Below are 27362 nucleotides of genomic sequence, written 5' to 3'. Positions count from 1 at the left end.
TAATCTTGTGATTGTTTTTCCTTAATCTAAAGCTTGTATGGTACCTTTGTAACTAACTAGACAGTTACAAGTCCACCAAAATTAAAAATACATACATTAATCCATGATCAATACAAAAGTCACATATCACTTATGTTAACAGTACATAGAAAATAAGCACGTAGTCTTGGATGTTCTATTTCATTCCATTATTGTTTCACTATGACTTTTCCAATACTGAACAGGATAATATTTTCATCCTCTGGAACAAGTTAGGGGAAAATAAAATATGCCCTGGAATTTATAATGCAATTAATCTAAGTAGCTCCACTACAAAAAAACCTACCACCCAACCATTCTAATGCACACAGACATACTGTACTTTAGCTTGCTAAGTCACAATGATTTAAACAGACTGTTTAAAACAACACATGCTTGAATGCTTTATGTATTCACTGGTGGAGTGGGATATCTGACTACATGAAAGTAAACATTAATCAGGGACTGAAGGCAGGAAACTGAAAAACCTCTCACATATCCAATCTGTAAAAAATATTTGCCTCATTATATACCATAGACGCTGCTGTATCCTGGCAACTGATAACCTCAATCTCAATGGGCTGTTCTCCCACGCTTTTGAATTTTTCCAGCACCTCATTCACTCCAAGCCACTTGCAATCCACGCTGCCAACTGAAACAATGTAGTCACCTTCTTTTAGGCCCATCGACTGTCAAAAAATTTTGCACAGGTTATTATCTGAAATTATAAAGATGCATAAAATGTTTTTGTCATCATACAGTATCTGCCCTAAAGGCACTTCCCTTTTAGATCCTATAAAACCATTGTCTAGCCAGACATGTGGAACAAAAGTACATACATAACAGAAACATGCAATTTTTTCAAGTGCACAAATTACCCATTTGAGTTACCATTGATAAATGTGATTCTGGCATACTCAAAGATTAACACCTTTTATGTCCTCTTCACATTTCTCAAGTGAGGCCCCTGTAAGATATTTTCTTGAGTTTTTACTTCTGTTTCTTCAGTATTTTTATTTGTACTGCTGTGGTTGCTTCTGTCTTTCCTGTAGCTAAAACTGTGCTCATCACTCCATGCTGCTTTATCCCTTCGGGTTTCTTCCCCCAAAAAACCCAACATATTAGAAGCCAATAATAGGTTCTTTCCCCTCTTTTTTGTTTGGGCACATGCTACATTGCCTTCCCTTCCTGATCCTCATCCTTATTGCTACTTCCCAAAGCCTTTACCTCTTCTAACTTTCTGAATTAAGTGGGGAATAACATTTGCTTTTATTATTTGAGACTTTTTATCTATAAAGTGTGAACAGAGGAAGAAATCAACTCTAGTTTATTATTACATATGTCATACGCATACTCTAATATCTAAGGTGTATATAGCACTGAATATGTGTTCAGATTATATTGAATTGACTATATTGATGTATATTAGAACTCAATAAATACTCCATACACCAATACGAACAAGCTAAAGTTACATTTAAGAGACTATAATGCTAGAGCCTGGAGATAAATTGTTAATATTGCACTAATGTAATGTACTTACTGCTGCAGCACAAGCTGGATCAAGACAATAAATCTGTACTGGCGAACCTCCTTTAAGACTGAATCCTAGCTCTCCTGCTTCATAGTGGATGCGAATAGTACGTGGAGCCGTCCATCTCTGCTTGGCTGAGAACACTGTCAGTGGGCCCTGGAGGTAACACAGCAGCAGGCACATTATGGCTTACTGTCATTCGTAAGTAAGCATTTATATTTTTTTAAGTCATAATGCTTTAAGCTCATCTTATGTAGGTTTTACTCAGGTTAACTTCCAGCTACGTCCACTGAAGTGGAACAGTGAGATTTATCCCAGAAGTTTAAGATGTCCCCTGAAGTGCTCAGCCCTACTTCATGACTGTTCAGGTGATACTTCAAACAGAGTACGATGGGAGCAACTGCCAAGTTCTTCTGAGATCTCTGTGAAGGGATGCAGAATCTTTTGGTTGCAGCAGGCTCTAAGGTCTTCTCCAACTACTACGTTTCCTCCCCACCTTGAAGTTGTATGCAATTATCCATTGAAACTTCATGGGACTTTTATAAAGATTATCAAGAATAAATGCTGCGCAAAGCAGCATATACAAGCGGCATACATATACAAGCGGCACTTTTATTCTTTTCTAGTCTTGAGTTATACCTCTGAAGTTAGGAACAATCTCTCCAACAACTTCTGAAAAAAACCCAGTTACTACACAATCATTTTTCAGGCTAAAATACTTACGCCCCTTCCCTCATGTTAGAGTGAATTTATACTTGCTAGCAAAGTGACAGAGGTCGCATTAGCACATTACGTACCAGCCTGTGGAAGAAGTCTTTAACTTTCACCTTGGAAAACTGAGGAGCAATTGTTTCTATTTTGTGCTCCGTTTTAGCTAAAACAAAGAAAAACAAATTAATTTTCTCTCAAGTATTAGTTAAAAGACATACAAATTCATTTTTCTTGCATTCCAAGCTAGACAGAATTTTCTTCTAAATTCTTACTAGGCTGTAGAAAAACCTTATTTTCGTGGAAATGTTTAAGACAAGTATCTGAATTTCCTTAAAGATATCTTCAGAGCTCATAGTATCAATACAGAAAACTTAAAACACTCCATCTAAACAAAACTATGTCGTTCTCCTCTTAAATATTTTTCAAAGAAACATAAAAAACAGCTCCCATTCTTTCCCACTGCTTTCAAAGAGGAAAGAGTTGGATGAGCTAGACTAAGGTAGAAAGAACCAATAGCAGTCAAATCAAGGTAACAACTTAGACCAGTATGAGAATTGTGCTACAAGAAACAGTTATTAGTTTTCCCCTGTATGATTTTAGCTTTTAAAGTTTCCCCACCTTTTCTAGCTCACAAGATAGTCACCAAAAAAAAGCTGAATTCTAAATAATAACCATTGCTATCTACCCCAGAAAATGATATGGCCAGAGACAGAAACACTGCAAAGCAGCTGTAACAAAATCAATTTATCTGTAATTGAGGAAGCATGTAAAGAACCTGAACTCAAACGTACACTATATAACTTGTACATTATTTATATTATGTGCGGATACATATTATATACATATACATATATATATAAAATAAAGGCATATCCCCATGCAAGCATATGCAAGCATATACAATATGGTTAGATACCTTTTATTTCTAGCTGTGTATACTTACGAAGGATATCTGGAGCCTGTATTAGACTGAGAAAGTCATCTTCTGTCTCTTGCTGAGCATATTTGAGAAGTGAGCGCTTATGTGCGGCTGTCAGAACCTCCTGAAGAACGTCAATGTTTCTAAGCTTTTTGCACAGACCACAGACTCTTAGAGCTTCTTCGTGGTAAACAATGGCTTTGCGTAAATGTGCTTTCCCTGAAAAAAAAATTAGAAACTTGGTGGTGGTCCTCCATAGACAATAAATACAAAGTAATTTTCAAATTGTATCCCATAGCTGTGTGAAACTGGCAGTTACCTAATTGTTTTCTGTGAACTTTGTCCTTTAAAACAGTGAGAACCTTCAGTCCTTCAGGCATGTAGTCATACAACTGGGACAAGGCTTTCTCCTGCTGATCTTCATCATCACCAGACTGCACTGTAGTAATTGATACAGAACATTAACCATTACATATCTGTTAGTGCCCTGTTCCTTTAGATGTATTGTTGTGTAGTTATTACTACCTTCTCTCCAAATGCAGTCAAATACTTTTATGCATATATATTGATGGGAATTTCAAGTTTTTAGGACTTTTACCAGTTTTATCATCTGTAGTATGCAAGTAATACTTATATACCAGAACATATCAACAAGAATTGAACAATTTAGTGGCATATAACAGACATAATATTTCTTCTGTTTCTGCAAAAGTTAGTTTATTGAACTTTCACATTCTTCTGTAAAGGACAAAAAAGGCCTCACATCTGAATGAGAAAATGGCCAGAGATTAACATATATTGAAACCCCGAAGTTCCTGGCTCTTGATCTTATTCATAGATCAAATTATAACTGTTTATGTGTTTATTATTGTTATTTATATTAGTATATAGAAAATGTATGATTCTTACGTTCATGGTCACACAGAATGGTAGCAATGAAGTAATGCGCCACAGCTTTGTAATGGTCTGACTTTATTTGTGCCAGTTTAGACCAGGAATAGGGAATATTCTCTTTCACTGGTTCCTGATTCATTGCAATGTTAACCAGCATGTAAATCTCTCCCACCTAAAATAAAGCACAGAATTGAAGTATGAGAATTTACCATTAGTTATTACGACCTCAAGTAAAGGATATTATATTCAGCCTTAAGATAATTTCATGTGCATGACAGCAAAGGGAATAGGGGGGGAAGATGGTTAGAAAGGGTTAGAAGTAAGTTTTGAGAAAATTTGAAATTCTATCTCTGATTTTTCCCCTTATGAGAAAAGTAAATCAATTTTCTACAAGAACAGATGGACTCAGTCAATCTATATGGCTTCAGAGTTCAATAAAAGCACCAGATAATAAATGGGTTTTAATTTAATAAATATAATTTAATGGGTTACTTCAGCTGAGAAAAGAGTGAAGCATATGCTTCACTTCTGAAACTGTGGAGTTATATCTAGCCTTAAGTTGTGTGGTCTGGTTAAAACTGGGCTACTATCTTTACTGGGCTACTACTTTATGCAGAGGAAATAAAATAGTATTTCAAGCAGTGAATGCTGTTTTAATGGATCAAACAACTCCACCAGACAGAATCAAAAAAATCTTTCCCCTCCAGCTGATCAATCCTACAGATAAGTCAGGGTGGCTTTACAGGTAGGAAAGGCTTTGCCCATTTATCTAGTATGGAACCAATTATGTATCTGCTACTCTGAAATGGCTCAGAAAGCATATTCATATCTTGTTGGCATATCCAATTTTTGATGCCAACAACCTCAATCAAGTATGAGCACTACCTTCTGGCACACAGCCTGCCTCCCCATTTTTCAGGCAAGTCCCAAGACAGCTCTGCAGCTACCAGTCTGACTCTGCTCACCAGGGTCCTTCCCCCAGTTATAATTTAGTTATTCTTTTGGACTTAAGCTTTTTAGGTTTGCATAACCTCCAGCTGCTGGGAGCAACCTGGACAGGTTGTGTTCAATACTTAACAGAGAACTACACAAACAAGTGTCCTTTTGTGTGTTGTTCTGTGAACAAGATCTGTACTGTTTGAAAGAGCAGTATGATAAATAGCTTGTAAAAAAACCTCTGGCCAGTTCACTGCCTAAGTGTTCCAGCATGTTTCTATTAAACTTCATGAATTATTAATTAAAAACAAATCACAACAGTTCTAAGATAATGATAGTTAAGTTGCAGCCTTTTGCATTTAATCTTCTGAAAGGTTGCGAGCTGTTCCTTGTTACTTTTGGTTTTCAGTAATGGTTGTTAACATTTAGGTTTAATAAATTCTGTTAATATTACTAGAGACTGTAGCTAGTAACACAGCACTGTAAACAGTTATTTTAAAGACTACATTTTAAGTCTCTCATTTTACCTTGGCAACTTCCTGTGTCATTTTCACTAGTGTGAAAAACTCATTGCGTATTCCAGGAAGACCAATCTGCTCAAAAACACACTCTTGAGCTTGTGCAAGCATCATTTTTACTAGCACGTTCAGCATAGCTGGGCTCATATCATAACTTGGTGTGTGAGTAAAGGTCTCCTTTAAGTAGCTTAGGACTCCTGAAATTACAAAATGGTTTTGTCAGCATTAAAGAGAGAAACAAGTTAACTTAATTCTAGCACATACCATAATTATTAAGATTGAAAGCATGCTTTCTAGTATTGCACTATAGCAATCTGAACGGATTCTTAGTACACATGAAATTAAACTGACTTACAGGTTTTGCTTTGCATTCCCATCAAACATCTCCAGGTAAGTTCTCAAAATTACAATTCAGAGGAGCAACAGAAGCTGCAAGTTTTAAAGGCAATACCTTCAGTTTTGCTTATAACAGTTCTTGTGATTGACCATAAAGCTGTGCTGAACTGAATGTGACTTGTATATGTGAGTGGTAGGCTAGGGCTTATACATATATAAGAAAGGAAAAGAAATCTATGCAACTATAAGGAGGTGACAGTAGAACCCTTGGATGGAAGGGAAACCCACAAACATATAAACTTAATTATGAATCTCCTTTTCAGGTGCTGCTAAGTGCATTATCTGTCCCCATGAAAGCTCAGTTCCACCCCTGTAAGTAATCTAGAACAGTATATTTAATAGGGTAAAATTAGATTCTGCTCTAGGCATTTGGTTCCACCAATGTGTTAATAGTTTCTATCATTTATCAAATTAAAAACAAACACTAACTGTAGTGCAAATATTAAGTAACAGTTTCACTCTAACAAGTAACAGTTTAACACTGATGGGAGGGTAATCTTCAGCACACACGTCATCCAACTGGTTTAGTGAGTTCTAATAGTCTGCTAATTGCTGATAATACTACAAAAGTATACTGATAAGACCTTGCCACTACATTTGGTTCTGTCCATGTGGTGCTGCATTTTTCTGCTACCAGTTTCTGAGATTTTTGGGGGTTTTATGTTACACTTGTATCTTTTATCTTAATATGCCCTGACACAAATTTGAATTAGGGCCATCTCTGCACATCCCAAGTGCTGATGGAGAGCCCTACTGAAAGGGACTGAAAGTAGAAAAAGATTTTTATTTTTTTCTTTTTTTCTCAATATATTTCTGCTTATGCAGTAAGCATATACACACCAAGAGCTTTGTTGAGGATAAACTCTTTGCAACATTATCCATTCAGTACAGAGAAATGGTTAATATATGCTCTATATCATGTCTCTACTAACATAATGAACAGTGTTACGGAGCCGTGCACAGGTACAATGAAATGCCTCCTGAGCACATTGCTTTGGGGCCCTGCAAAGGTACTGTGGTAGCAAATGATGCATTTCAATTTCTGAATTAATTCTGTTCTGCAAATATGTTGAAGTGAAAAGCAGTGATTTTTTTCATTTGCAAAATGGAAGGAGAAATTTCTCTATTTTGCTGCTGCTCAAGTATTGAAATACAAAATTAAATACAAAAGTTGAAAAACAATTTATTTAATAAATGCATGAAGAAATACTATAATTTTTTTTTATAGCTGTATACCCAAAAGATGGGTTTTATGACAATCCAACTCTGCAATCCACAGTCTGTAGCTGATAAAGCTACCAACACAGTGGAAACCAATAGCCACAGATTGTTCGTGCAGAAATAAATCTTACAGTACACATTAATTACATACGTCACATCTTTAAGCATTATACGTAGCACAGATGACATTTACAAAAAATTAGAAAACCTACTTGGAAAACAAAACAAAACCTTCTATAACATTTTAGTTCAAGAATTTGTCTTTTTCTTTGCTTGGGACAGAGATAGATTGAGTATTTTGAACCTGTTTGCCTTTGGAATCTATGAAAAATATGTAGTCAACTTCCAATGAATTGCAAAATTCACCAGAGAACACAGCAATATTAATTTTGAAGGAACCATATGGAAAACTAGGTTTCAAGCCCTTTATCAGCCCTTTAAATTGTTTCTTGTACGGATTTTACATCAACGTAATATCACTGAGGTAAAAGCAGCTATGTTGGTGAAACAAAGAATGAACAATGAAGCAGTTAACATTAGGGCTATTACTTGGACCTTTGAACTGCAGTTCATTAATGGTTAACCACAGTGTTCATATTCACTGTCTTTATCTGCATGTTCAGACTACAGTTCCTGGTTGTGAATTAAAGCTTCATCTCAGCTCTTCACTAGGCTTCTTGAATTTCCCTTTTTTGTGTAATGAAGTCAGTGGGAAATGCAGAAATCTGCAGGATGTCAGGATGAGATTAGGAACATTTGCATAAATATCTTCCCAGTATTTTTAAATGTGTACCTGCAGCTCTCTGAAAAGCATCAACAGCATTTTCAAGTCCAGTTTGGGTCTGACGATTGCATCGTGTTCCAATCTGGGTGTAGAGAGCTCCAATGTTGAATAAAATACTAGCTTTTTCAAGCAATAGATTTTGCTGACACACTGGGACACCTGTGAAGGAATCATACCTTAGGAAACAAATATTGAAAGAATTGTTAAGATTAGCAGAGTCCATTGAAACAACAGGTATTTTCATTCTCTTTTTTTTTTTTTTTTCTCTTCCAAAAGAGTAGTGGAATTCTTAATAATTGTTCTGCTACAGTGAAAATGAAGGTGAATAGAAATACGAGTATGTACTGCAAGGAAAATCTAAGTGCTGCAAGCCAGGGAACGGCTTTATTTGAGGCTTAGTTTTCAGCAGGTTTTACAAAGGTGCCTCCATAAGCATATTATATCTAACTCAAAAGTGCCTATAAAACATCACAGAGGCTGAAAGTATACTGGGGAAGTATCCATATGTGCTGCTATGTTCTCATACTTAGATGTTGCCAAAGATCAACTATTGGCATGGTTAGATCGTCTATAGCTTGTATTTTAAAGTTTCTTTTTGCAGTTATGACTAGAAATTTAACAGTTCTTCTTGGCTGCTTGGTAATCATATTTTTTCATCATAAAAATAAAAATTCTGAATTCAGAGTCAAACTTGCTCATAGATGTAGCAGACACTCCACTATAATAAATTAAGCCCCCTTGCCTCTGTTCTAGCTCAAATATTCCTCTTAACAAATTGAAGGAGGGGAATTATGGCCTGACCCATTCCCCATTTGTTTCGTGCACCAAGGTTCAGAGTCCAGGAAACATCTGCAGAAGATTAATTTTCTCCCTTTTTCCCTTGTGCTAACCTGTAGCCCAAATCATAATCTAACCAATGGCTTCACTCTAAGCATGAAAAGGGTGTATTGTATTCGGGTTTACTCTTAATATTAAAAAATAAAAATAAAAATTGACAAAACACACTGCAGTGAGCAGGGGAGGAGAAACACACTGACAAGCTTCAATTTAAACAGAAGACAGTTAATGATTAACAGTGTTGGGGGGTGGGGAAGCAAAAGACAAACACAAACTACACACTTACCATGTAAATAAAACTCCCATGTGCCTGGTGGGTGGGAAAAATCTGTTTTCTACATAACCAAGTTGAAGGAAATAGCTTATCAACATCTCAATGCCAGCTTCATCTCGGCTAGGAGTGCGGCAGGCCTTAAAATACAATAGATTAAAACAAAGTGCATGCTGGTGAGTTACAGGATTAATACTGAAACACCAAGGATAAAGCTCTGCTTCCTTTGGACTTCTGCATATCATAGAAGTGTGTGGAAGCTGAGAACATTAAGCTTAAGGCCAAATGGATGCATTCCAAATAAGAGTTTTTCAGCTGCACAGAAGTAGCACATAAGCTTTAAGGAAGCAAAGAGGATCTGTTTGGCAAGTCTCAGAGTTAATTAGGGAAGTAAAAGGGATCTGTTTGCAAGTCTTAGAGTTAATTAAATAAAGATTGTAGGTATTTTATGAAAGCTACAAAGAAAGTTTATGTTTCTAGTATAATATAGGAAGCAAGTAATAGTTAGGAATAACCACCATTCTACTACAATCTTTTGCCAGAAGCATTCACTTCAACACTCTTCTTGCTAAATTTAAAATACTTTAAAGTAAAAAAAAAAAATAAATAAGACAAATCTTAGATTTACAGGATTTACAAAGTTGTGTCAATAGCTCAATCAGTTCACATAACTTCATCCTTTTCTTCATTTGTTCTTTACTCAGATTGTAAAGCTCTTGGACAATGGAAATTCATGTACCGTATCTCAGAAATGAAGTCAATCAGAATATGGTAAGTTATAAGTAATAGAAGCATATTCTGATTCCATAAAAATGTTATTATTTACAACAGATTAAAAGAACTCATGGTATGCCATACTCGAACTTACTTGTCTCAGATCCATGAGATCTGCTATTTCATCTTCATATTCAGAACTGTCTTCACTATAATGTTCCAGAATAAAGTCCTAAAAAAAAAAAAAAAAGTAAAAAATTAGAGTATCTAAAATTAACCTAAACCATTCATTTTTTTTCTGCAGTCACAAACAGTACAAAATTGATTCAGATGTGATTTGCATGTTGTCTACTCTGTTCCAGTCAATAATATAGTAACATATAGCAATGAGACTTCAAAAAGACAACAGATATCTGAGACAAGACATTTTAGTCTGGTGTAAAGGAACCAAACACCTATTACATCAACTCCATTAGGTTTTAAAACAACATTTAGTGGTTTTGAAAGGGACAAATGAACCCTGTTAGCTAAAATAACAAGGGAATCAAGTGACCATAAAAACTTGTTAACAGAAAGAGACTGCCAAATTCTTGTCAGCTATATTAGCGCAATTCCACTTAAATTAACAAAGCTACAATGGCATAAAGTGGTACCATAAGCTGACCATGGAGATTAACCTACAGAAGTAAAAAGCAGAGACAAATGCTACAGTGATATAAGATGGTTTACCATGAGATAAAATCTACATTGCACAACCCACAGTAGTCCAAAAAATACAGAAGGTGGCTCAAAGAGCCAGCAATGACCCAAATAATTGGTGGTTGAGTTATTTCTGTTAACTATGCATTCTGAAATGGTGGCTCAAAGAGCCAGCCAAGTATATTAGCCAACAAACAAACAGTGTTAATGCTGCAACACTGCTTCCCAACTGAGCTAGCTTGGTTAGTGCAAGTTGGAGTATCACTGCGTTACGCTGAGTAAAACCTTCATTACTACTTCCTTTCACACAGAGTAGTAATCAATAGTCTTAATGGAACCAAAAACTGTAGAAGGAATTTTTATTCTCTTTGGTTTAACTCTACTGTTTCTAAAGTGGGATTTCTCATCTTCTGATTCCTTGTCCTAGTCAGATATTAGCAACGACCCAAATAATTGGTGGTTGATTTTTAAACACATTGGGATCTCAGTTTTAGGGCAAATGAAACAAAAAATAATTTGTACATAAATTACTTCTTCTTTGAACAGATCTGAAATGGAAGTTATTTCTGTTAACTATGCATTCTGAAATGGGTCTCTGAAATTTACCTTGAGGGGGAGTGCAAAGTCTACTTCTTTGGTTTCCTTCAGGCCAAGAGGTACCAAGGGAATGCTGAAAGTCTCTCTATGGAAAAAACAAAAAGATGCAGAAATACTTGTTTTCTGTTTGTCTGTTGATAAGGTAGTTATTTTTATTTCATTTGATGACAGAAAGTTAGTGTGTTGATGGGTGTTCAGGTAAGAGGTACATAGTTTATAATAGTTCCTTCCTGCCCAAGAATGTCTGCTTAATGGCCTAACTCCTCAAGAGGAAAGTGAGGAAACCTATTTGCCTGCACTTTTTTTTTTTTTCTTCTTTTCCTTCATTTGAGCCTATTTTTCCTTCAAGAAAATAAAAGGAGACTCTCAAAGGCTGCCTTACTGCAATTTAGCTCAACCATTATACACCTTCACAAGTTATATGGACAGAAAACAGCTCCACATCTACTACGAGATCTGCCACGGTAAGAGCTATGGTAATCATCAATAGTTATCAGTATTTTACATGTAACCAATGTTTTCATATGTAGAAGGGATGTGTGTCTAACACAGGGCCAAAGTATACCAACTTTAAACAGGGAAAGGTCTAAGAGTAGGAAGTCTAAGAACTACTTAGTTTGTAGACAATGCTAGGTGTTAATCTCTAAACAAGTCAGCCTCTAAAATATCACTTTCTGACTGGTGAAAATTCCATCTCGGGAAGGTGGGAGTAGGAGTGCAGCTTCCTCAGCAGAGGAAGAGTCCTTAAACTGGTTGGCACAATCCAGAAAGTGGCTCTGCTAGCTTGAAAGGGACTTCCAGGATACAGACCCAAAACACTATTGCAGGTAGTGCAAGTGATCTAATTTCTGATAAGGCTTTTAGAAGAAACCACGACACTTTTACAACAGATTATATCAAGTCTTTTTCCCCAAAAGGAAGTGAGACACATACAAAGAAATCCTAACTTACTGATTTAATGAATTCTAGTACTACTCACAGTCCCTGTGGACACCAGCATTTGTCATTCAAAGGAACTGAATTTCTATTTTTAAAGTTTCTAAAGTGTCACACCCATGGAGTCAACATCATGGGGGCATTGAACAGTTAGGGAGGTGATCCTGGATTTCCAGAACTGAGTAGAAATAGCGTCACGCTTCTCAATCCAGCCGAGATGCATACAAGTACTGGGAAGGCCAACCCTTCAGATCAGTGTAACACAATACAGTGCAACTTAGTAACGTGGGTGTGACCTCATGCTGATGACTATATGCACAATGGATTCACAGAACAACTATTAATAGCTATTTGCTATTAAAGGCTGGAGAGCAGTTACAGAGGGAGTGAACTATTTTAGCTGATGGAACATAAAAAGCATTTAGAGCTTAGAATGAACAGCATCAGAAAGGTAAAACACCATTCAAAACAGAGTGGGGAAGTAGCGTCAGGAGAGAATAAACAGCATACTACTGTCCAGCTGCAAGGCTTCTGCCTGCCTTGGGGCCTGACCTACTGCTCACCCTTCAATGAGAATCCAAATATTTCAAATATTCTTTAGCTAGAAGAAATAGTACTTCTGGAGTCCTGTTCTCATTCCCACAGCCGTAACTTTCATACTGTTCTCTATGCTGACTTGCATCTATGAAGATCGCTAACATCTTGAATAAAAACATTTTTACATCAAATAGTTGTCAAAGCTTGACATGGGGGTAGAGGGCAGGAACTTTAGCACAAGTTTCTTTTTGATAAAAATGAAACATAGATATTTTGCATCAAGTCAGCATTCAGTTGAAAGATACCCCACTGGAAATGTGCTTAGTCCCTCTACATTAAGAATCCCCTGTGGTCCAACTGGAAGTTAACACCTAACTGAGAACAGTGCTAAGAGGGACCCAAAAATTATACCCCCTCATATGAAGCACTTTAATCAATTTGTGTCTTGAGCTACTAATGTTACTCTAATAGTAAACATTTAGTTTTAGGAGCAACAAGACATCTAACTGATACAGAAATCATTGCTGTAGTCAGACAATGAATAATCTTTAACTTTGAAGTTTTATCTTTGAGGGACCCATTGCAATTTGAAGCTTAGCGTGCCCTTTAAAGTTGGAAAAATGAAGTTGGAACAATTCCAACTTCATCTACCAAAAATTTCTCTGGTTTAGCCAGCTAATTTCTATCACTGAAGTACACACCTTAAAGATTACCTCAGGTCTGCTCCGAGCTCTAAATCGGTGCTGGACTTCTATTCTCCAGCTAAAGAGAGGACTGTTGTATGCACTGTGTTTGAGAACAGATACTATATCACTAGGTTTGCTCACTCCAGAATGCACTGAACCAATTAGCCATTCCAGTGCTGGAAACTGCCCTAGGTGCCATGTGTCTCCCCATAAAGCCCCAATAGCTTTCAATTCTGACAATACTCTCCTCCACGAAGGAGCTCCGTATCTAAGGATTACTGGTACATACCTTTCCCAAGTGAAAGACAAATATGCAGACTAACCTTTAGTCAACAAATCTACCATCAAATATGTTCTCTTCCTATCAAGCTCTCTGTTCTTTCACATAATTGTTGTCCAGCATTCACATTCACCTAGAAGCAATTTTGTTTCCAGTGGTAAACAGAAGATCTGTTAATAATTGAGCAACTTAGCTTTATACTTACTCTGTATTTTGATAAACCTCTACTGAGATATTAAGTCCTTCCAATTCCTCCTTTAAGATCTGCAAGTCTGAGTTTACAAAACTCAGCTCCAGTAGTACCTGCTCTCGTACTTTGTTGTTGGTGGTTGCTCTGCAGAAAGAGACACATACTTTTTTTTATTGTTGAGAAAAAGGTTTTCTACATAAGCTTGGTTGACCCCCTTGCTAGCATTCTCGGCATTTTTAAGATGTTTTTATCTCCTGAAGAGATGATGATACAAGACCTCATGTTTCAGAATTTATTCGTTTTTTTCTGTCAAGAGAGAGCCTGGGATAGTTTCCAGATAAGAGCATGCAGACACATAGAAGGTTTTCTATGTGCTAAATTTTCAGATACATTAATCAACAAAACTAAAGCATCTTAAATAGAATCACTGTCCTATTTTCAGATTATGTGATCTTTTCCTAGAAGAAGATACAAGGGTGGAGGTAGGGGGAGTCAGGAGATATTTTTTTCAAAAGAGGATTCCCCACGTTATAAATCAAATAATGATCTGTTGAGACTTCTGATCTTTTATTCTTAAGAAAACAACTTTCCCATAAAACTGTTACTACAGTATGTTTTACAACCAAATATACAAGTAGAAAGATATTTCTTTTTAATACAATACAATTTTCTCTATAATTTTGTCAGATGCAAATAGAATTTTTTTGTTTGCTTGTTTCCTTTGCCATTTATATGTTTACATGACAATGTTTTGAACTGCTAGCACTGTGGATCTTAGTATTTAGCCCCCCAGAGCATTTCTGTGTGATTTCTTATTTGTATATTTCAGGATATCACATCACTATTTCTAACCTGATTCTCCATACAGCATTACTGTTTTCAAGAGACTTAAACTGTTATCTGTAACCACAGGTATGAGTTTAAGATATGATCCCTATCCAGGCTTAAGATATTGTACCCCTGTATTGAAGAGTACAAATCATTAGACAATAACAAACTTGTTTTAAGTTTGCAGCATTTTGAATTTGCCTTTATTTTAAGATTAATTCACCCTCATAAATATTTATGCACAATCCTCTCGTACATCTAGGCTCCCCTTGGAACAAGCCTCCAGTTTTATGGAGCAGCTTGGTGAAGAACTAGTTACTCCAAAGTTAAAATTCTAAGCTTGTACTTCACATAATAAATGTGTGTTATCTGTGAATTTATGCTTTTCCTTAGGAGATTGTAAATACATCTAGTCATGTGAACTGTCTAGTGGTCAGGTTACTTTTAAAATTGCTTCTTTCAAAGAACTAGCAAGTTTTAATAGTCTAACAGGTATAAATTCATTTTAGGTATAAATTTCATTTATAACTTAGAAATAAGTCCAATCCTCTAATCTTCAAATGGGCTTAGTTCCCAGTCTTGTCCATAGCAACTTCAGAATTTCAGCCATTCATATTGGTGTCAGGAGCTGAACTTTAGGACATCTCTAGGTTGAATGTTATGGTAACCAGTGTTCATATTAGATATTACTCATCTCTTTAGCCTTTCCAAAACACTCCTGAGTTGGCATGCAGAAACATCTACTGAATAAACAGTGTTTAGTTTCAAAAGCAGATATAAGAATTTGGCTATACATAGAAAAGGAAGCAAAAAACCCTAAGTCTTACTCCTTAAGTCAATTACCAGAAAACAAAGCAAAATTCAGTCACAGAGGCTAAAACTATGTAAGCTTTGGACCTATCACCTCTCTTGCCAAGCATGGAGATAAAGGCGGCTGACAGGCAAAGGGCAACCTATCAAGTAATGGCAAGTTTAAGAAAAGTTAATTTATCCAAGCATTTTCATTTCTCTAAGGGAAGTATATTGACTAGATTTTTGTTCTTGGAGACCCATTGTTGCTCCAGTTGCAGGGAAACAGACACTATAGGGCACTATTGCAGATGAGTACTGGGGAAATTTTCAGTTCTTCCCTGTAACAGAGAGATGGATTGTTGGAAAGCTACAGGACTGTTTGCTAAGCAGTTAATGACAGGACGTAATAGCCTCAAGACAGGGTCAACATAAGGCTATTCCTATGGGGACAGCCACGTAAGAAACTGTGTCTTAAAAAAAAAATCCTCAGTGGACAAAATGTAATAGATAAAGGAGAAATCTCTTCCAGTTACCTCAAACTGTAGGAGAATTTGGTGGCAACTGTAACCTAGCTCAAATTAGATATGCACTACCCTGCTACTTCTCTATCACTACTACATAGAATAAATAACATTACAATATTTGGCAAGGTTCACTTGCCATTATCACTAGCAATAAAGCTGATCAAACAGAGCAACATAAGATAGTCTAACATTCAGCTCATTTGCTACAACATAACAGCTTTGAAAGTGCACTTTATAGCAGGTAATGACCCTATAGAGCTACAGCATTAAAAAAAACTTCAGGGATATTCACAAAGCACCCAGCAGTAATTTATGCAGCATGTTAGGGGAGCAATTAGGCAGACTGGGAAAAAGCAACGGCTAAGAGACATTTAAAAAATTAAAAAAAAAAAATAAATGTTGCTCAGGCAAGAGAACTAGGAAGTCATGATACGTACCTTAAAAGATTTTCAGCACCAGCTCTCATTCTTACTGCTTTTAAGATCTGTTGGTTTAGGGCAGCTCTTTGATTTTGCAGTTTGCTTCTACCAGTCTCAGCAAGAGGATTACATCCCTAGAATTAAGGAAACAAGTTTCTTTGTTACTATTGCAAGAGACTGAAAAGGAAGTAACACTGAATTTGAATGAACTTTAATGGCATGGGTTCTGTATGAATACAAATTAACTACATTGACTTCAATAATGAATGACAGACAGTGTTTCTTTTCTCAAACTTGGTCATTAAAAGTAAAAGAGACACCATGACCAAAGTGTTAACATCAGGCAGAAAATATTTGGTTTAAAGCTTATGTACATGTGTAAGCCAGTCTGTTCTCCCCTAAAAACCTTTTGAAACTATTTTCCAATTACAACCAAACTTGACAGAGTATTACTAAGTTTCTACAGGTTTAATTAAAAACAGTATCTGGCAAGGAGGTGACTCCTATCAAAGCTTCTGCTTAACCTTTGCAAAATATCAGAGTTCCATACTGGGATATACGCAGCCGTGACATATAACTGTATCAAAAACGGGCTTTGGTGGCACCACTGCTCACAATTTTAAGAACGTTTCTAAGGATCTCTGTTCTTGTTCCTTCTGGTGCTCAGACCTTCAGTACAATTCCAACTCCTCCCTAGGTTCCTCTCTTTACATCTTAAACTTATTTTTGGCACAATACTGCTTATCTGCACAGCTCTTCTTCACACCCAGGAAATGTCCTGGGATCTTTAATTCTACCCTGCCCTAACCCAACAGCACTTTTGCATACTGCACCAAGAATGTGAAATATGAATAAGCTTTACAAGTTATTTCATCTGTGTGTGTTCACAATGCGAGATGCAATGATTTATTTGCCCATTAGTTTTTCTTGTTACCTGTTGGCCAAAGATTTACTGATAGCTCAGTGTCAAGTAGGATGGGAGATAGGATATGGAATAATAGAGCTTTAGAGGGTAAGATGATGATTATACATTCAGCTACTAATCAAATTAAGCCCTTAAAAAGTAAAGCATGAAATCCAGAATTCACAAGAATGCTCCTGTGTACATGCATACCTTACACAAGCACAAGACTCAAACCACGGCAACCCATGTTTAAGCAGGACTGAGCCATATTCTGGTGAACACTGATAAGCTAAAACTGTTATAGATTAATAGGACTGCATGTTTGTCCTTTTTTTTCCTCTTTTTTTTTTTTTTTTTTTGAGGGAAACACAATGTTAATACCTTTTTTAAATAGGTTAGAAGTTCCACTTCTTTTTTCTTTGCCCCTGCCCACCCTCTTTTTAAAGTAATGAATGCCTTTGGATATTAATACTCATTTATAGGCAACCAGCACATCCCTGCAGCCTTAACTACTGATTCTGAAGCAAATAAGACCACTCTGTTTTAAGGCTTATCCTTAAATAAAGCATGTCCTTTTGAGCGGCCTTGCTGGGTATCATTACAAAGCTCATCAGAGTCCTACTGAATTGTGCATTACACAAGAAGGAGGCTCAGATCCATCTGATAGAAGTCTTCCCTCAAGTACTCCAGCCACTAAATTATGCACTATTTTGGACCTCTCCCTTTTCGTTTTGACTCAAAAAATTTGGGGTTGATACAACAGCATTTAAAAGTCTCTCAACAAGCTCTAATTATGAGTGGTCAGGCAATGACATACCAGCACAACAAAAGCAAGTATTTAAATAGAACATGAAGTTCTAATAATCTACTTGAAGTTCAGTTCTTATTTGGATTGGCAAGTGAACGCAAATTGACTTGACTATAGAGAAGTGAGCTGATCAGTCCAGATTACATTAGTTCAACTGAGAAACCACATAACCTAATATTGTCAATTTTAAACCTCTAGTTTGAAAAGTTTGTAAAATGACAGGAAGCTTGTGCAAACATCTTCAGAAGCACTGTTTGGCAGGTAACTTGAAAAAACACGCCACATTAAATTACTCTTATTGCAGAAATGTTTTTGCATTGAAATACCAATTACAGCAGAAGCCCAAAACTTCGGTGCGCAATATATACTCTCTTTGTTGAGAGCGCATCGGAAGCAAGCACAATACAAGGATGATGAACTTCTTACTGGAGAGGACATGCACACGTAGCAAACTCATTTATTCATTTCAGATTAAAAGCAGTCCTTTAACTACCAGATACTTTATGCTCCTTTACACACATTTATACACAGAGACATAAGCAAGGTACACTTAAAGGTGCAACATGTTCTTGTGTCCACAAGTTACTTTCTGCTCTTAGCCTGTTTCTTTTTCTGGGCTGCCTTTTTTTTTTTCCTACTTCACTTTTTTTTCACTTTGTGTTGTACAATCTTTCTCTACTACTGGTATATCAAAGTCTTCTCTCCTTCCATTCTATCCATGCCATTTTTCATTTGAACCTTGCCAATTATTTCTTCTTGCTTTTTTGCATTGCTTAAATACTTGATTCTCATCTTGGGCCTGTCATCTCTATATCCCTGCATAGGTCTGTGATGCTTGCTTCCAGCTTCTTTCTCGATCACTTAGTCCAGGCATCCTTCCTAAACATATCCTTGCCTTGCCCTTGTTTTAATTTTCTCTGTAAAGCTGCAGCTTCTTTCCAGAACTCCCTGCCCTTTCTGTGTGCCAAACAAGTTTCATGACATCATTCAAATACTTCTTTTCAGCTCTGCTACTGGGAAATTTTTCAGGCAGATCAGCTGCCTGATTCCCAAGTCCACGAAGCTCAGAAGGCGTGTGTTTATTTCAGTGGACCTTTGATCAAGCTCCAGCCCAGAAATCAAACAAGCTCCCATTGAATGATGAGAGCAAAACTGCAATGATCTTAAACTCTGTGCAAAGAGAAAAAGTGGCAGAGATGTTTCCCTGCATTTCAGGACTGGCCACTAATCTCTGTATGAAGCTTTAATGCAAAAACAGCCCTGGGGCCTGAGAAGACAAGGCACTGACAGACTGAGGTATCTGTATCACCTCCAGTGTACCTGGAAGTGCTGCACTTCTGTCTCTTGGTGAAAGGCTTCTTGTGCACAGAGGAGTGAGTCTGTTTTCAGGATAGGGTCACCTGCTGCAAGCATATATCTCCCATTTACTTCTCAAGGCCTGCAAGGAACTCGTACTTTACTTTTTGGAAAACATTGCTTTTTACATCTCCTGCACAGGGGATGGGGATGCTCAGCTAGTTTGTGTTCATTTGCAGGCTTAAACTCTTTATTGTAATCAGGCTGCCAGAAAACTGATGGCTAGAAGCCTGCATAGAAGACAGTGAAAATAATCAGTATCTGAAAAAAAAAAAACAAAACAAAACATAGGAAATACACAATCTGGGGAAGATTCCCCCTTGTGTAAAGCACAAAATCTGGGTACTAATAAGTTATTTAGCAGACAGGTCCAAGAAAGCGCTTGATTTTGTTTTCCTCCATGTAGAAGATCCCTTTCCCAGACAGCATTTGCACTCAGTTCACATTTGGACAATCCCAAGAATGTTAATGTTCAGTTCATTACAACATCTGGTGGCCAAACTTCCCAATGGTTTCCACACCTACTGTTTCATTTCTTGTCAACAGGATGCTAGATGCTTCATTTAATTACTGTTTATTTCTTTGCTGAGCCAAGATAACTTGGAGAGTGAACTGTATTTTACCATGGCTTATGCACTACTAGTAAAATTATTCATTAAATAGCAACAAAAGAAGGTTGCAAAAATGACCAAGAATGGAGTACAATTTAAGCTCTCATTGCATGCATTTTGGGCAGAGGGGATGAGAAGTAAATTGAGTAACTTTGCTGTGAAGACAATTCAAATGGTAAACTCAGCTATCAGTTTTAGAACCTTTTTTCCCTTTATCTCAGAGCATAGCTGCATTTCATAAAGAAGCCTTTAAAGTGCTTAAATATTGTTACCCTTAGCTCCTGAAACAATAAAAGCTTTTTAAAACCTGAGGTTCAATCAGTTAGTTTATTTCTTCCAGCTTGGTTGAAGTGTATTGTTGTACTGCAGAATCAGGAAGCTGATATGTTTTTAATATATCATTATCAGAGGCAAGACCTGCACAAGAGTTATAAATTCTTGATGTATGACGTATGTTATCTTGAAAGAAACAGACACTGATATTAGACAAATAAACACACATCTCCTGTTGAAGGCTGACCTGTGCAGGGCCTGCAGGTTTGATAGCAATCCTCTGACTAATTAATGGGGCATGCTGACAGATTCCAATGGGATTGCTGCTCATCTCTGGTTAGAACTAATGCCTGAGCTTAGGTGGCAGCAGGATATCGCACTGGGTTTTATTTTTAAGTTTATGAACATTATCACACACACACTTATTTGGCCATAATTTGGTATTATGAATGAGGGATGTCAGTGTGATGCTGTCCCTGCCAGACCAGGCACAGCCAGCTCAACAGCAGGAGTTCAAGCAGAGCTAGGAAGCAGCAGACTGACTGTTCAGGACTCACATGGGATTTGGGGGAGATTTTATTCTACAGATTACACAGAGGCAGAGAGAGTAGCTAGGCAAGCCTGTAGTGAGGTACTCAGGTTAACTGTGGATGGACAGTATCTTGCCTCTGTACAAGGCACCAGTGCTTACCTCCCATCTGAAGGAGCCTTAAAATCCCCCAGTCTAAGAGGTATAGGCAGTGTCTTTGTGGTTTTCCAAATTTAGGCTCTAGGCCTTGAGAAATTACCTGCCACAGAGGGAAGATAGCTGTCAAAAGTATGGGTCCCAAATAAAAAAGCAGTTGCATTTAATTTGGATGCCAGGAAGTTCCTTCTTCAAGACAGAAGTATTTTTTAATATTAGAAAACCAGTTATGATGGACACGTAAATCATGACTGTTTGCCAAACTATGAGTAATCACAGTAGCATTTGAAATTAACATAAATATGATTTATGAAGTAGTGGTTTGAACTTAAGATGAGCCATGCACTGTCTGAAGGTGACACAGAGTTGAAACTGGGTGTGTGCCTTCTTACTTAAAATAAAACATTCCTTTCGAGCCAGTGCAACCTGTGCTGCTCGTCAAGCCCACTTGTGTACGCAAATGGCCATATCCTCCAGATATTTAAACGTGTATGTAATTTAACTTACGCACACATCTTCTTTGGCTGTAACAGCAATTGTAGTGAACAGCATGATTCACACTAGTATTTCTAGAACTGATGCTAAGTCCTGCTAAATTATTATGTTTATTTCCTTACCTTCTTCCACTACTATAATTAAAGTTTCTCTTTGCATGCTTCTACTAGCTCAATTTTGAAGTTTTAGCTATACACTGCAAGTCTTTCTATAATATAAGTTTTATCTAAGTTTAAAAAAAAAAAAAAAAAGAGGCAGGTGAGAGGGAGGAGGAAGGCCTGGTCTTCTAGAGCCTGGTGTACTTGTACCATGAACAAGTAAGTATCTTACAGTTCTAAGTGCCTGGCACCAAAGTTTAATATAAAATTTTAGAACTAATTATTGTATTAAATTCCAAATACATTTTCTATACAACATTCCATCTTGTCACACTGCTTGCTAAGCAAAATGAAAATTAATATTTCATCAGACATGTCTGTCTCTTGACTAACCAAGTTTCAGACGGTTCTTAGTTTCACAGGAAGGCCTACTTTCAGTTTTAGGTTTTATGAATGTCTATATAATGAGTGGATATGGCTTGATGGGGGGGGCATGAATCATCGCAATATTGTTTCTGTCCTGCCAGACAACTGGAAAGAGAACAAACACACAAATAAATATTCCTGTGTCAATGCTAATGTTGGTGGTTGCTTGGCTACTAATGACTAAAAAAACCACGAGTTAAACCCCAGTGGAAGCACAGGTGTAGCAGGTTGGTGAACTGATACATTAACCACAGCTGAGGGGGAAGCCCTGCAGAAGAAATCCCAAAAGTTAAGGAAGGGAAGGAGAGAGAGTTAATTAGGGAAGTGCTGATTCATGAGCTGGTTACCATATCTATCATCATTGTCAGCCTGGTGCTTCACTTATGGAACTGATTGTTTTCTGGTTTTAGCCTTTTCCCCTGACAGGGAGGACTAATATATACTTTCTTTCTGAATCATCAGCTTGGTCTATATGATAAATATCTAGCCTCACAGATGGAACCAAAGCTTTAAGAAAGGGAAGAGAAAATAAGCATCTTCATTAAACTGATCAGAATCTAAAGATTCATTAAGCTAGCTGTCCTACTGCTCTGCCTCTATGTAGCACAATGGACTGCTATCCAAAACAACCAAACTGAAGACTGGATGCTTAGTGCTGTACCGGCAGATGCTCGGAGAGCTACAGAAAGGGTAACCTTGGAAAATGAACTATGGCTTTTTCTTATATTTTATTGTAACTTCCTGACTGACTAGGGAATTTGAGAAGTTACAGTCTGCGTAAGGTGCTACAAAGCAGTAAACCAAGAAAAAGATATAGTAGAGCGAACTTGCTAGATATCTCTTCCTTGCTCTGTTCCTGCCGACCCCAAAAAACCTAACAAAAACAAAACACAGGGCAGGCATAGCCCTACTAATAGATCCCCACGCAAGTGTTGGATCCTGTGACTGGCTGAGTACTACTTCATAAATATCCTGAGTTCTGTATATTGATGTGTTTTGGGGATATTTACTTTGTGAAGACTTACTGGTTAAGTGGGATGGTGTGCTATAATGAAAAAAGAGAAGACGAAAAAAGGAAGGAGAACAGCTTGAAAGAGAGTTGTTTCTCCCACAAGAATTCAAAAGTAACTAACAAAACAGGAAGAGGTCTGAGAGGCCAAGCAATCCACAGAGCCATAACAGGCTCAAAGAATAACTTCCCCAGAGGCAGGAGAAGCATCTTGCATAAGGAAAGTGGCACACGAGGACAGACCTGCTTTAATTACTATCAGTCTGTTGAAAAATCCTTTCTGTCTTAAATGCCTTGTTGTACTTTTAAAACAAATTGTTCTTTGCTCTTATCATTAGTTTTGTTATTATTTTCTGCTGACCACAGACTCTTTCACAAGGAAGAAAGACTGGGGGCAGAATTTGGATGGACATGCGGGATATGCATGGTTGATTCACAGGTTGCTGCCAGTAATAGTGGAAGAATGTGGAACTCCACACAGAGGAGGTTGAGGCACAAGGCTGACAGTCTGAGAGTATTCACACCATCCAGGAGCACAGGTACAGTTTGCCCTGGCAATGTACCATGGAACATACTGAACTAAGCTATCCGCATGTGATGGTTGAGATAAACAAAACAGTGGCAGAACCAGTTTGCTGGTGCGTTATCTTCCCAGAAAGTAAGAAGTTCTAGACAGAAGCTCCATCTTCTTTTTGATGGAAAGTAAGGTGCTTCTTCCACTTTGCCATATCCTCTTCAGGACATCAGCAAGGATTTTTTGTTGTTGTCTGTTTTGTTTTTAAAACTAAAATCTTTCTCACAAGCTCGGTTGCAGCTAATCAAATGGTTAAAGAGGGTTGTTTTGGAGGGGAGATATAAGGGGAAGGGAATAGGGGCAACATAGACAGTTGCATATACCCTGTGTGGCTGCACAGGTAATTTCCTTAAAACTAGGTATTGAAAAAAAAAATAAATCCAAGCCAGCTCAAAGCATCTTATAGGTTTAAGGAAAATATAATTTTGCCTATATAAATGACAGGCCTTTGCCATGGGGAAAAAGGAGATAATGGACAGAGATGGGGTAAAGGAAAGTGGAAAAGGTCCCTACAGAGCAGCTCTGGCTTCGCTGGAAGGGAATGGAGAGAGGGAGTCTGAGGAATGAATGGTACAAGTGGACTGCAGAAGCTGCCACTTATCACATCTCAGACTCATCTGGCTGTGTCACAGCAAGCCTAACTTTCTGGTGTGGCAACAGAAGTCAAAGCAGGAAACAGGATCATGTATGTTTCCCCGTTTCTGGTCATGGCCCTTTCCATAGAGCCAGTCATAGTTTTACAGGGTCTCCTCCCCAGAGGAAAAAAAGGGCGCTAAACAAGAATTAAGTAAATAAGTTGTTTTACATATTGCATCTTGGGGATACTTAGGGTTGTTTTCTGGTATGCTGTATTTAAGACTTCAAAAAGCATAATATGTAAAAGGGCACTATACAAACTTTAAGCATACTTCCCACATAATCCATTTATCAAAAGAAAATATCAAGAGTCTAAAACAAATAGATATTGTATGAACTGCTCATTTTTCCTCAATTACAAAATTTCATTGTGCACAATATTCTTGCAAAGTATGGAAGGCAACTTCATTATGTAAATAGTGCTTGGAAGTCCTTTTGTGAGCAGGACTGATACAAAGCAAGTGTTTTCACCTTGCTCCAGAGCTTACAGTCTAAAAAGGTCAATTAAGTAAATGTCTTTTGATCTAAAAAACATGAGGACTAGCCCTGGAAATTGATGTGATTCTGCACCAACAAAACTGGTAAACCAACCCCCAAATCCCTTCATGAAAACAAAAGTAGTGTGATTTAAAAAGGGAGGGGAAAGCGATACAAAGGAACAGGGAGGGGGGGCACAACACATATGGACACACATGAACAGCTCAACCACTAGCTGCGGTTACATGAAATCACCTAACATACCATTCAGATGAACACGTAAGGCCTAAAGATACTATGTCCAAAGCATCTCCTTGGGTTCACAGCTTGTATCTGTTCAACATTCCTGGAGCAGGGTTGTTTTGGTTGGGGTTGGTTTTTGTCCTCCCCCCTTCTCCTAGAACTACTGAGTCAGAATGAAAGCTCTGATCTTTGAGACCATTCAACTAATGTATAACAAGGAATACTGGTTTCCTGCTTACATCTAACTTTTAGGGACAGAAGACTTTGAGCATCTAGCCTGATCTGAAGTTTGCAACTTTAATAAAGACACTTATGAGCCAGACGAACCTTTCTAGGATCTGAAGGAACAGAGGGAAGAACATTCCACTGCAACACTGGCTCACCCAGATTTGTTTAATATCAGATTCATATCCATTTGCTACTGCTTTAAGACATAAGTAATTGAAAAGTGGGAAAGATGCTCACGATTAGGTATAATATTAATATTACAGTATTTTCATATATGAGAAAAATTTCATTCCTGTCCAGGATATGGGGATTACACTGATCTAATGCCATTTCAGTGAACTTAACCCTAACATACAATTTAATTGAAAATAAACTCAGTCCTTTAGCAAGTCTGAGTGCAGAAGATCTACTCCTCGTATGACTTATGAAGCACAACTTGGCTATTAAACTCCAGTTAGTCCTCATCAGTAAAAAACAAATAGGTGGAAGAGTTGATTTCTCTAACTTAATAAGTTCATGAAAAGTCAATTTTTCTTACTAACATGCCTCAAGGCAGCCTATGAGCATTTCATACTACAGAAAACATAGCTGTGAAAACGAAATAATTATAATTTTGCCACACTTCATGATTTCCTGCTATGGACTACTATGAAAGAAGTGATTACTCACCAAATATTATAGTAGGATTACTCAAATGAAGAAACCAGACAAGATTTGGTCAAAGTTTTGTTTCAGTCTGTCTAGTTTTTTTATGGCTGGCACAGATAAAACTTCACTTTCAGCTGCAAGCAGTTCCCCTACTAAAGGGCAATATTGTTCCTTAAGCTCCTGCTGGCAAAAACCAGACAGCCTATAAAGAGGGCAACAGAACAAACCGTACGTGCCTCCCTATCGTGTAATGCAGGTGGTAGCTGAAGTGTATCGTAGGGATATTTTTGTGCAGAGGTGAACAACAACAGCCTGATGCATGAGGTTTTTTATTTTTCTCCATAGAACAAACAGTTTATGGTCTCGGATCCAACGTTACACCGAAACCCCCGTGTACCTACACCCCTATTTGAAGCCCATCAACAAAAGTTACAGGCGCGGAGAGCTTAAAAACAGCGAGGGAAGGCTGAATCAAAGCTCCCCGAAAACGGCACTTAGTGCCCTTTACCTCCGGTGAAGTTCACAGAAGCCCACAGGGCTGAATTACAGGCGATACTTAACTATAATTACTGTTGTGCAAAAAGAATTCAGGTGCAGGTTATGGCATAAGCCGCCCACTCAGTCTGAAAAGTAATTAGGGCAGATGTTCATTAAAAACTTCCTAACGAGCCTGTTAACTTCACCGCCTTACTCCGATAAACTTTCTTACAGGTACACAATGCAATTTACTAGAGAGCGAGCGAGGGGACGCAGCGAGGAGCGAAGAGGAAAGAGGGCAGGGAAGAAAGAAAAAAAAAAGAGAGAAGGTGGAATTTCACTCATTTTGTAGAGGTATGAGTGTTCCTGTCCTGCAAAGTGAAGCTTGGCCCAAGGACAGCGGAGGGTCGGTCCGGCTGCGGCCGCCCGGGACCCCGCAGAGCACCCCACCCGCCCGCGCCGCGGCCAGCGCAGCGCGTACCCCTCGGCCGGAGCCCGGCGCCGGACACTCCCCTGCCGACACACTCAGCCAGAGCCGAGGTCCCCGTCTCGCCTCCTTCCCCCCTCCCCGAGGCAGCTCCCCGCTGCCGAGGGACAGAGCGCAAGACGCTCCGTCAGGAGAAAGCAGCCTGCGAGCGGCGGGCAGGGGAGCGCCAAACCCGAAGTGCCCGCGGGGTGCCTGCCCTGGGCACACAGCCCACCGGCACCCCTGAGCCGGCCGCCGCGCCTCCCACCTTCCGAAAGTAGCCGTCCTCCGCCGGCTCTGCCGCCTGGCAACCGCGGGGCGGCAGGGTGTCTGTCATGTCCGGGCGAGCCAGCTGTCCCTCCGCTGCTGCTGCTGGGAGCCGCGACCCTGCGGGAAATGTCGGCGCTGCCCCACGGCACCGCCCGGCTCCACCTCCGGTGGCGGCGGGGAGGAGCTACCCCGCCCCACAGCGCTGCCCCTCCGCCGCGTTGGCGGGTGGCCCCGGTGAGAGCTTCGCGGCGACCTGCGGGATGCTCCCCGTGGAAGCCCCGCCGTCAGGCAGCTCCCGGCGGGGCGGGTGTTGTCCCTTGTCCGGAGACACGCCGTGGCTGTGACTGACTGGAAGCGGAGCTCGGTGCCCCGTTGCGTGGTGTCGGCTCAGCCCGCTCCTCCCCGGCCCTCCGGCTGCGCTGCGCTGAAGCGTGGCG

The 27362-nt window shown here is 38.6% G+C and overlaps 1 protein-coding gene and 1 long non-coding RNA gene across 2 annotated transcripts in view; one reads left to right on the top strand and one right to left on the bottom strand.

Annotated features, from left to right (window-relative positions):
* The window catches only part of RHPN2 (rhophilin Rho GTPase binding protein 2), a 29511-nt gene extending 2235 nt beyond the window's left edge, over positions 1–27276 (bottom strand). The window contains exons 1-14 of the mRNA XM_075765489.1: positions 26924–27276; positions 16260–16375; positions 13694–13822; positions 11059–11134; positions 9908–9985; positions 9055–9179; positions 7941–8107; positions 5540–5727; positions 4092–4248; positions 3502–3621; positions 3207–3401; positions 2350–2426; positions 1562–1708; positions 552–707 (exon numbers count right to left, since the gene is read on the bottom strand). Coding sequence (XP_075621604.1) covers positions 552–707; positions 1562–1708; positions 2350–2426; positions 3207–3401; positions 3502–3621; positions 4092–4248; positions 5540–5727; positions 7941–8107; positions 9055–9179; positions 9908–9985; positions 11059–11134; positions 13694–13822; positions 16260–16375; positions 26924–26992 — 1800 coding nt within the window. The 5' untranslated portion in view covers positions 26993–27276. The remainder of the gene's footprint in view (positions 1–551; positions 708–1561; positions 1709–2349; positions 2427–3206; positions 3402–3501; positions 3622–4091; positions 4249–5539; positions 5728–7940; positions 8108–9054; positions 9180–9907; positions 9986–11058; positions 11135–13693; positions 13823–16259; positions 16376–26923) is intronic.
* LOC142603673 (uncharacterized) lies at positions 1635–11583 on the top strand. Its single transcript, XR_012837561.1, has 3 exons — positions 1635–1753; positions 9744–9810; positions 11399–11583. It is a non-coding gene; the product is annotated as an uncharacterized LOC142603673 (long non-coding RNA).
* Positions 27277–27362: the final 86 nt, after the last annotated feature.

This window comes from Balearica regulorum, chromosome 13, assembly GCF_011004875.1.
Source record: "Balearica regulorum gibbericeps isolate bBalReg1 chromosome 13, bBalReg1.pri, whole genome shotgun sequence".
NCBI classification, from domain to species: Eukaryota; Metazoa; Chordata; class Aves; order Gruiformes; family Gruidae; genus Balearica; species Balearica regulorum.
This window is presented reverse-complemented; position numbering and strand designations above follow the sequence as displayed.